We start from the raw sequence: 10,514 nt of genomic DNA, 5'->3' as shown, positions 1-10,514 counted from the left end.
GTTAATGAGATAATTTGGCGCTAGTATGTATGTACACGCAGGAACGGTAAAAAAAAAAAAAAAAAAACAATTCAAATATACGTATTACTTATTTTATTCGTAATAATAGCGGGACTTAAAATTATTATCCATTACTGCATTAAAATTACAAAATAACCCTCATTCAGTCGCGTCACCTAAGAAATATGCAGAAAACAATTCTGGAACCAGAATCTATGGATAAACGAATAAATAAAACACCACTGTGGGGCTACAGAAAACTTGTGAACAGTGGATTCGATCAACGAATTCATACAAAATATTTTATTATTATTGATGGCTTGAAACACTGCGCTGTAGTAGCCATAAAATTAAAAGTAAAACTTTCTGCCATCAAAGTATTTGCAATTGTGCATTGAACTAACGATATGAAAGTAAAAAAATAGCAAAAAAGAAAAAGAACGTAATTTGATCAGAACGAGATTCACGAAAATTTGACTCCCTTTGTGTTGCAAAGATGTACTCACAATGTAAGGCTTTGTAGTCTTTATGCACTAAGAAAAAAAAATTGTTTGTGTACTTTGCATATTTCAGTTACTGAAGGGTCCAAACTCGATACAAGAATAAAACTGCAGCATTTCTTCAGTAAAATAAATAATCAAAAATGCAGTTAGACTGCTTTATGATGACAAAGGTGAACAGGTTTCTTATAGTAATAATAGGATACGCTTGAGGGGCCAAGTATTAATGTTTCTGACATGATAACACAACCTGACAATCATCAATACTTTAATATTAACTAGCTAGACTAAATTTGATTATATTTTCTACAGGTTTTTAGGGTCGGATACCGAACACGAGTAAGTAACTTATAGATGCAAAGCTGTTTGCGGTTATTTGCTGGCCCAAGCTGATGTAAATCAGTTTATCTAGCGACGAGTAAAAACCAGTAAACGGCGGTTCTGGTATTGGACAATCTAAGATAGCTTTTTACTCTGCGGGCGTCTTACTCGTGTCAATACTGTGTTATGGAATAAGAGTTGAAATACTACAGAAAGTAAAAAAATAAAAGTTTATGAATCCAATTAAGCAGGCAAAAAATATTTCCATTTTCTTTTGCTACATTTCCATGACAGCTTCATTTTACAATAATTACAACCAACATTTATTTTTGTCAAATTCATGTGCATTTATAAACATTATTTTATTCCAACATTCATTAAAAAAGATACAACTATTACGCGAAGGAACCTGTTTTACAGGCAGGATTACGGGGTGCCACATTTTGGTTTTATTCATCTCATTGACAGTGAATCAGTGAATTAGGTGCATATTCCAAACAGTAGCCTATTCTGTGTATGATTACACCGCGACACGCTGAGGTGTAATCTTAGAGCACCGTTTCACTGTTGTTTACGATAATTACGATTAACCTTTTCAATGTAAACGGCCAATGTATCTGAGTGTACAGTCGCCATCAAATATTTCGGAGCGGCCAAGGTGGTCAAAAATATCGTCATATGCACTCTATTATTAAGGTGTTAAGAGTTCATGTTTCGATATGTTTGATTACCTTGGCAGCTTCGAAATATCTGATGACGACTGTACAATGAAAATTTATCTTCATGATTTTTATCACTTTAAAATGACGATGTTATGAACATAACAATTGCACATATGTGCATTCATTTGTTACAAATTAACTCACCAGGTAAACATGCTCACTTCATCAGAACACCAGTTTTTTTGCCTCTTTTATGTTATGCCGAGTTGAATAATTATATTGCATTAGAATATTAGGCTCGACTAACATTCTATTTTAATGAACTCTCGGATGAAATACTCGTACAGATGTACATAGTACATAATGATTTTCGGAAAATTTCGTATTTATCGTGCTCTCAATTAGCTTCAGTACCCATCATACAGCCGTTTTGACTTTTGACACTATAATGATAAAGTACCAAATTAATAGAAATTAAAATGTCACTCATTTATACAGTAATTTATTGACACTTCAGGTGCCGTCGTATTGACTCGATTCCCGGAGGAAATACATTATGCACTATATCGATTTACTGTCATTTGGTGCTAATGGAAAATTTGACCATTTGGAATATTGTTCATTATAAATTAGGAACAAAATTAAATAAGCAATAAGTCAATGTTATCTAAATGAAGTCATAACTTAATACATAGGCCCAAAACAAATGATTTCGGCTGGAAAATATTTAAAATTCATCATAATACATAAATGCATGCAGTGAATTGGCTGACACGATGATGATGACGTAAATACAAGTTGTCGTTTTTTCTTTTCGGCATACATCAAATTTGTCAATTTTACTATTGGACAAGATTCCATTTTCGACGATATTCACGATGGTAAATTTTCCTTGTTGATGCATTTCAAATTGTCATTTTTCTGCTTTGACGCATAATTTCAAGTTGTCCATTTTCCATTTGCACCAAATGACAGTAAATCACTATATCACTTCAAAACACGCTGGTTTATTCGAAAAATATGTCCACGGTAGTAAAGATTGTAAAGTTGACATTGAAAAGGTTATGATAACTGAAAATACGAACATGGTTGCACAAGGTTTCCGTGTTTCCGCACCGGCGCGCGGGCGATGTGGTATGACGTATCTAGCCGTGGTTGACGTTGACGCCAGACTCCAGTTCTGACGCAGGCGTCTCGGGCTCTTCGTCGTTGTAGATGTTCTCAGCCATCTGCCACACCTGAAAGTCAAGATGGGTTAATTAATTTGATTAAACTTCATGATCATCAGCATATCAAATCAACTATGGGACTTCCACTGCTGGAGGTTGGCAATACTCGCCGCGCTAGGCAAGCGGGTTGGCGAGCGCAGTATAGGACGTAAGTCAAGACGCAGCTGCCTATCTTCTTGTATTATTAGCCGATTTCTATGAGGCGGGTCCACTCTAAAGCGTCCACGGTAATATTTTGAACTTACATTACAAATAATCAAATATAGTCGTACGATGGACAACCAGTCGAATCGGATAAATTAGCTTTAAACAAAACCGGCACAACCAATTTTGCTTCAACGTGTAGAAAATAAGAATAGCATAACCAAATTTAGCGTCACAGACGTCATACCTGCATGATGTTGTCTTCGGACACGGAACAAATAACCCAGGGCTCGTTGGGGTTCCAGGAGAAGTCTGATATCTTGGCGGTGTGGCCGCCGTGGATGAACAGCAGCTCCGGAGGGCCATCCTCCGCGTCGTCCGCCGACTGCTCCTCGCCGATCTTTGACAGGTCCCACACGTGAAGCCTGGTGGCAATAAACAAGTTTAGGAATTATTTTATCGATCCGAAACATCTGCATGAATGATATTATAATGAATAATAAATAAATAAACGAAGTAGCGTCAAAATGTATAAACCATTACGATGTAATTTCTATGAACGTAATACACGTGAAAAGAAGTTAAATACGTAAAAAATACGATAAAGTTCCAAAAACATTACAAATTGGCAGCGAGTAAAGTTGTCACACCTGCGTATCGACTTAGCGCAGCTGTCGCGTCAGCATTGTTCGACCGAGGCAAACCTATTTTGTTGGAGCTGCCGCGCGCGGCGGCACGGTATTCATAGTGCACGGCTACCGCGCGCGCGACCCAGTTTTCGATGATTTGCCGCGCGAAGTCGATACAATTACACAGCTTAAGAATGATGAAGTCAAGTACCTGCGGTCGGTGCCACTGCTGGCGAGGATAGTCTCGTTATGCGGCGACCACTGCACCTGGAAGATCTCGTCCTTGTGCGACTCGAACGAGTGCAACTTCAGCTTCAGGTTGCGCAGGTCCCACAGCGCCACCTACACACAATGTCATTAAAACTAGGGATGGGCCGAACATTTGTTTTATACTCGGTATTCGGCATATTCGGCAAGTTTACCGAATATTCGGCCAAATCACCGAATGATCGGCAATGTGATACTCGAACTTTTGCTGTATTGAGCCATGCGGCTGATGCGGCCCATGTATGTTGAGTCTTAAATGTGTTATTTTTATGAGGTACAGTGAGGCTTTATGTTTGTGTTGGCACGGTAGCTTTATTTCAAATAACAGCACATAAAAAAGATTACAAACAAAATATATGTAGTATGTAGCTGTTTGTTTACACATTAAGCTACAGTGAACATTATTATAATAAAATAATAAACAAATATAATCAATCAGGTCTTTATCATGATTCAATCAAAACATGGATCATGGATGAACAAAAAATGGATCATATTTCTAGTTTCTACTTAGGAATCAATTATGCCGAATATTCAGTTCGGTAAAAGTTTTACAGAACATTCGGCCGAATATTCGTATTCGGTGTAACCCATGTTCGGCCCATCTCTAATTAAAACACTAGCCTTTACTCGACTTTAATGAAAATTTGCACTTTAGTTGAATATTTCGCAAACAGATCACTGAATCAAAAAATCATCTTAACCCCGCAATGAATGAATGAATTAAAGACCTATCCAACGATATCCCACACCATAGGGTTGGATGAGAAAAGTGAGGGTATGACACACAATAAAAAGTCCATGTTACCCAACAAGAATGCTCCCTACAAGTTAACTTGGTTTTCTCTCCTGTTAAATAAAATCTAACAGTAAACTCACAGTCTTATCCGCACTGCCGGTGGCCAAGATGAACTCGGAGTAAGGATTGAAGCTGAGACAGTTGACTTCCGCCGTGTGAGCGTCCACAGTATGGGATGGCTTGGACGTGTTGTTACACCTGAACACAGAATGCACTGCTCAGATACTTATACTGAGTACTAACACTAGTAAGTTAGCAACGGGTTTGTTAGTAAAATGTATGATTATGATACACAAGATTAAAATGAGTTTTTGCTATTAGTTGTGACTTCATACTTATGGACTAGTGATATTTTACAATGAACTGAAGTTGCTGATTTTAGGCAATAAAAGTTACAAAAAGCTTTTGTTCAATTTTTGGCAATTGGCAATTATTTATACAGCAAGAAATGTCAGATGATTTTACTAAAAACAAATGGAATTTATGATGCAGTAAATTTGGTGTTTATTTGAAATTGATAAATGAAGCTTCTGCGCTAATGATAAAATAATAGGAATGATCTTCAAATGGAATCTTCTTGACATATACTGACTGGCACTAATTTTTAAAAAGCATGTACTCAACCGATAATTTTACTGAATGAACTTACTCATTGATTTCTGATCCAAGCTATATTCAAAACAGTAATGATATTGTTTACAAATCTACTGCACCATTGAAAAATGTAATGTTACAACATTCATTACAATAACCTGGTGTCCCATATCATGAGTTTCTGGTCGTCGGCCACGGAGCCAAAGAGCGACTCGTGGAGGAGATGCCACGCCACGTCTTCGACGACGGCCGTGTGTCCCGTGAACACCGACTTTGCCTCGATCACGCGGCCCTCTTTGGGCGTCGCGTTGATATCCCACAGGCAGATGGTGTGGTCGTCGCTGCGGAATGGTTCCAGTCGGTTTGCGAGTCTAATTTATGGGCATTTTCACTAAAAAGTGTACCTTTTAATTTTTATTTCAATTTTCGAAAAAATATGGTTTTTTCCTACTCAGAAGCAAAAGCACAATCGATTCCGATAGTTTCAAAAATGTCCCAAACAAAACTTCACATTTGTGACGTTTTTTTCATACTCTGTATGGATGTCACAAACAAAACTGACTCATAAAATTTGTATGAATAAATTAAATACAAATTAGAAAGAAAAGGTACACTTTGAAAATTACCAATAGAGCTTGATTGCATAACAAAGTACAAGTAAATAGTATTAGCGATTCTGTATTGTAATTCCCTAATACTAAGCAGAAATGAGAAGATAAGTAGAAGAACAAGGGTCACCGACATAGCCAAGCGAATTAGCTTGTTGAAGTGGCAATGGGCAGGCTATATAGCACGGAGAACAGATGGCCGTTGGAGCTGTAAAGTTCTCGTGTGGAGACCGCGGATCGGCAAGCGCAGCGGAGGACGTCCACCAACGAGATGGATGAACTGACCTGGTTAAAGCTGTGGGTTCAAGGTGGATGCAAGCCGCTGCCAACCGAAGCACCTAGAGGTCTATGGGGGAGGCCTATGTCCAACAGCAGACATCCTACGGCTGAGATGATGATGAATACTAAGCTTGTGCTTTGTTATGTAATTTAATTGGACCCTGGTCACTGAAGAATCCATCAGAAATTAATACCACAATACCATACCTTGCAGACAGAAGATATCCATTGAGATTAGGGTTCCATGATAAGCCATAGCCTTCTTTTTGATGACCTCGCAATCTGAAAACATAGTAACAATTACTAAGTTTCTTTATGCTCTTCTTATAAGTTTCAAAAACTTTTTAAAATGAATCAAATATTTATCCTATTATTAAACAAATAAAACATGCAAAAATCTGCAATATAGACTTCAAATTAGGAAAATATGGACCTCAACAAAAAATAAAAAATTAAGTTTTAAGTTGCAAAAATAAGCTTATTTTAATTTTCTACAAATTTGTTTTATATAAAATGTAAGCCTTATAAAACAAAAAAATACCTAAGGTCCGGGTGGCATTCTCCAGAAGGCTCTGGTTTGGAGGGGTGCTTGGTGTAGTCGAACACAAGGACATCAGAAGATGGAGTCTTTGTGGCAATCACACATGGGTTTTGAGGCATGTATCGTGCCCGGTTCACCTCCCCTTCATGGTTGATCTTTATTTCTATGTCAATTTTGCCCGATACAGAACCAAATCCACCAAATTCTGAAAGAAAATGTGTGTAAAATTTATGTGGTGTAGATAGTACCTATATTACTACATTTCCTATTAAAAACTTTTTACTTAATAATGTCCTTTTAAGCCATAATCCAAGAATAAATAAAATGAATCCAGTGGCCCACATCCAAACAACCCCGGCCAGGCCAGCACTGGCTTGTCTGGAAACTGGTGCCAGTGTTACTGGCTTTTTCTAAGCCTTGCCAAAGGGAAGCAGAGTTAGAGTAACAGATTAGTTGGGTTCTGAGTGTCTGAGGCTTTGCACTATGGATGCAACCTGCAAGCTGTCTGAATTATACAAATGAAAAAATAAATTAGGTTATTAATGCATTTACTGTTGTGACTTCCACAGGTACCACCAATGCACATGCGCATTCAAAATGTATGAATAATTACGACAGCGGCACTGGGCGAAGATCCAGAAACGCATGTATGGGCCAATCAACTATTTTACCGACACTTTGGGCGTCTCCTGTGTTACCAAAAAATCATACTTCCAACAACATATTTCATGGTTTAATAGGTTGAACTTACATAGGATGGCATATTTTCATGTACACCATTTATGAAATTACCGAAAAAACATGTTAACTAACAAAAACCTACAATTGTTTGAAAAATGTCACAGACAGATTAGTGTTGGCAAAAAAGTTGATTGGCCCATATGCATCAGTGGCAGTGAATGCGTTAAGTTATATTATATTGCCAACAACTTACCTCCTTTATCATTATCATAGTGACTGGCATCAAATTGTGCATCTTCATTAGGGAGTTGAACACTGGCTATGAGGAGGTGGTTTTGTTCGTCAGATGTGTGTGTGCCTAGAATAAGTCTGAAAAAAGAAATCATTCTCAAACAAAATTTTATAAAATTTGCCAGCAAAGTATGGGCGTACGTTGGTAGTGACTCCAGAAAGAATATATTAGAGTATGAATGTAATTACATGAGACTTGCCATCTTCATGTTTAGGGTGGAAAGTGTGAACAAAGGAAGTAATGCTTGAATGTCAGTGAGGACCACTACCACGCAGTTCCAGTGTTAGAGTAGTTGACAGACCTGTGAACGGAGTAGTCTTTGCCGTCCGGTCGGGTCACGTCGGGCAACCACTGCGCGGTCAGTGATGGCCACTCCAGCGCGTGTGTCATCACCAAATCGTACAAAAACGGGGTATTCTTCTTCCATATCTTATACTCCTCGTTGATGACCCGCTCCTCGACCGCATCGTCGAAGGTTTCTACGAATGAACACCGATTACACTCACATAAAGCACTTTCGATAACCAACAAATTGAAAGAAAGCTGTCAGCCAAAACGATCTGAAGAACACGAAATCCCTAATAAAACAATTACCTCCATCGCCTTTGTCTCCCATATTGAAACTGAATATCTATAACAACTTTTGACTTGGGGCTACGATCTAATGCAATTTTTCAGAAAATACCGGCCTCGCAAAGGCGCCAAACAACAATCCTTGGCGTTGTTCTGTTCAGAAGACAGCACACAAACTTCCGGAGTCAGTTATATAAAGTTTATTTTTAAAGCGCTACGAAACTACTGAAGGAATTAATTTCTATTCCATATTACTCAAAAATAATAATAAAATGTTTATTATTAAAAACATTATGAATATAATGAGTAAAAAGGCTTGTATTCAAATAAATGAATGGAATGACCGGAAGTGACACATATTGTGTGTTGCCATACCGTTATCACTACTACAAAAAAATGTTTCTCTGTTTTATAGCCTTTATATCAAAATAAAGCAATTTTACCAGTTACTTGAAACTCTCACAAATCATATGTTTATTATTTAAACCATTTTATATTTATTTCATCATGTAAGCATAAATGATCAAATTATTTGACATATTAGCATTAACAATGGCAACGAATTTGCAAACTGTCAATTACTGTCAAAACGCGAATATGGCTGATGCAGCAGCAGCCCGCAGGGAGGCTCGTAAAAGGAAAATATTGGAAAATTCTCAGAACAGGCTTCAACGTATAGCCGGAAAATGTGAGGGAGAGTTCGCTAAAGGTACTGTTTGGTAATAAAAGGCCACTAGTGCATCATTAAGCTCTGTTTGAAAAAGTACCTAATGCTAGCCATTGTTTTGTTTCAGGATCGCCTATTCGAACCTTGCTTCCCGAGGAAATTTACGAAGCTCCTTTAATTTCTGATAGTGACGTTTCTTTTAGAGGTAGTAATACTCTTAGCACTAGCAGTTCGCTGAATAATGGAGTCTTCATGGCCGAGACACCGTTGGTGGAGCCGTCATCGTTCAGTCAACATTTCGGCTTGGATGCGACTGGTGATGGTCTGACCGGAGTAGCTACTGATTTGGCAGCTCTTATGTCGCCTGCCCCAGAAACTGCACCCATTCAAGAAGTCACTTTATGGAATAAGCTTGTTCTGTACAAGTATGACATAGTGCTGGTCTCCCTGGTGGTTCAACTACTGTATAGTTTTTCACTGTTAACATTTGATGAGACTTACTTTTTCCTGCCCTTAGTTGTGTATGTGGTCACAAAGATGATATGGTTCCCAGCACCAAGCAGCTCCAACTTTGCCAATGCTTTACTCCTGTTAAATGGTATATCAGTAGATAGGGTTGAAAAAATTATGTCAGTGACACGCTGTGTGTCAATTTTCTCCCAAGACACATGTGTGTATCTTTTTGCAACTATTTGTATGCAAGCGCTTTATGCAACAATGCAAGATTGTTTGAAGGCATAGTAATGGAGGTTTATTATCATTTAACTGTTAAATTGTGGGCATATATTGACTGATCAGTTCCAACATTAGCCGCATAGTATAAAACAGAGATGTTCCATAGTTTTGATTGCTTGTGCCTTTATACATAAGTGAGAATTTGTGACAAGTGTGCGTTTTAGTCACATATTGCCATTTTAGTTTAATTAGGACAAGTTTGTACATAGTATCAGGTAATTTCTAGTTTGAATTTCATTTTGCTCAATTATTTGCCTTTTGTTATCTACACTTTTTGCATTTAAATTATTGTATTTATTGTTATTTTAAAGCAATCATAGACTCCATTATATTGTAATCCTTCATGTTGAGATGAATGTTTTTATGCCAAATTGATTATTAATATGTTGGAATTAATTATAATGCAGCAAGTTGTAAATATGTAAACCAGAAATGTAGACTATTTTCATACCTTGAATTATAGTTAAAAAAATTGTTATCCATGTTCAGATTGGCCTTAAAACTCTTGGGGCCTCATCTCAATGAACTATTGATACCTACTAGTTTAATACTAATTTTGTTTCAAAATTATAATGTAGGATTCATTAATCTATATATATAAAAGAAAGTCGTGTTAGTTACACCATTTATAACTCAAGAACGGCTGTACTATGGCAGTTTGTGACTTATAACTATCAAAATAATGATGGGTAATGTTGATGTAAATTCCACAAATTAATAAATGTACCCAAGATGATTACCAGAAATATAAAAAAATTACTGGTTTGACTGCTACTGTGCTATCATAGAAATACTTGAATGACATAATTTACCAATAGTGATACCTTATATTTTACTAGCTGTTGGTTGCCATCTGCAAAGAATCCTTTTATCACTAACCTGAGGGAACTGCAATTTTTCAGAATAAAGGAGCGGCGCTGCTTAAAAAACGGTGACGGTACGGAATCGCAGTGACGCATCATATGCGCACCGTTTTTTTTTTGCTCGCTTTCC

General features: G+C 37.3%; 2 protein-coding genes across 3 annotated transcripts; one reads left to right on the top strand and one right to left on the bottom strand.

The window, feature by feature from the left end:
• Positions 1-76: 76 nt before the first annotated feature.
• Caf1-55 (chromatin assembly factor 1 p55 subunit) lies at positions 77-8,279 on the bottom strand. Of its 2 annotated transcripts, none has more exons than XM_074106108.1 (10): positions 8,141-8,279; positions 7,848-8,025; positions 7,508-7,623; positions 6,574-6,778; positions 6,240-6,314; positions 5,298-5,486; positions 4,632-4,749; positions 3,697-3,827; positions 3,104-3,281; positions 77-2,721 (listed from the first exon to the last, which is right to left on the bottom strand). In XM_074106108.1, the coding sequence occupies exons 1-10, from the start codon at positions 8,160-8,162 to the stop codon at positions 2,629-2,631; spliced, it is 1,305 nt and encodes a 434-aa protein (XP_073962209.1). In that variant the 5' UTR covers positions 8,163-8,279; the 3' UTR covers positions 77-2,628. The 2 variants fall into 2 exon arrangements, with proteins under 2 accessions (XP_073962209.1, XP_073962210.1); XM_074106109.1 differs by having other exon boundaries at positions 5,304-5,486.
• A 424-nt stretch (positions 8,280-8,703) lies between these two features.
• LOC141440991 (uncharacterized) lies at positions 8,704-9,738 on the top strand. Its single transcript, XM_074105590.1, has 2 exons — positions 8,704-8,828; positions 8,914-9,738. Exons 1-2 carry the CDS (start codon positions 8,717-8,719, stop codon positions 9,525-9,527), a joined length of 726 nt encoding a protein of 241 aa, XP_073961691.1. The 5' UTR covers positions 8,704-8,716; the 3' UTR covers positions 9,528-9,738.
• The last annotated feature ends 776 nt before the right edge of the window (positions 9,739-10,514 follow it).

This window comes from Choristoneura fumiferana, chromosome 23 (assembly GCF_025370935.1).
Source record: "Choristoneura fumiferana chromosome 23, NRCan_CFum_1, whole genome shotgun sequence".
NCBI lineage: Eukaryota > Metazoa > Arthropoda > Insecta > Lepidoptera > Tortricidae > Choristoneura > Choristoneura fumiferana.
The sequence above is the reverse complement of the archived record's forward strand: the minus strand, read 5'-3'. Positions and strand labels throughout refer to the sequence as shown.

Excerpts from the sequence above, each read along its gene's own strand:
- Caf1-55 (XM_074106108.1), bottom strand. The coding sequence starts at position 8,162 with ATGGGAGACAAAGGCGATGGAG. Across the intron at positions 6,779-7,507 it reads CTATGATAATGATAAAGGAG|AATTTGGTGGATTTGGTTCT; the intron begins GTAAGTTGTTGG and ends ATTTTCTTTCAG. Across the intron at positions 3,828-4,631 it reads CCGGCAGTGCGGATAAGACT|GTGGCGCTGTGGGACCTGCG; the intron begins GTGAGTTTACTG and ends CATTGTGTGTAG.
- LOC141440991 (XM_074105590.1), top strand. The coding sequence starts at position 8,717 with ATGGCTGATGCAGCAGCAGCCCGCAGGGAGGCTCGTAAAAGGAAAATA. Across the intron at positions 8,829-8,913 it reads TGAGGGAGAGTTCGCTAAAG|GATCGCCTATTCGAACCTTG; the intron begins GTACTGTTTGGT and ends GTTTTGTTTCAG.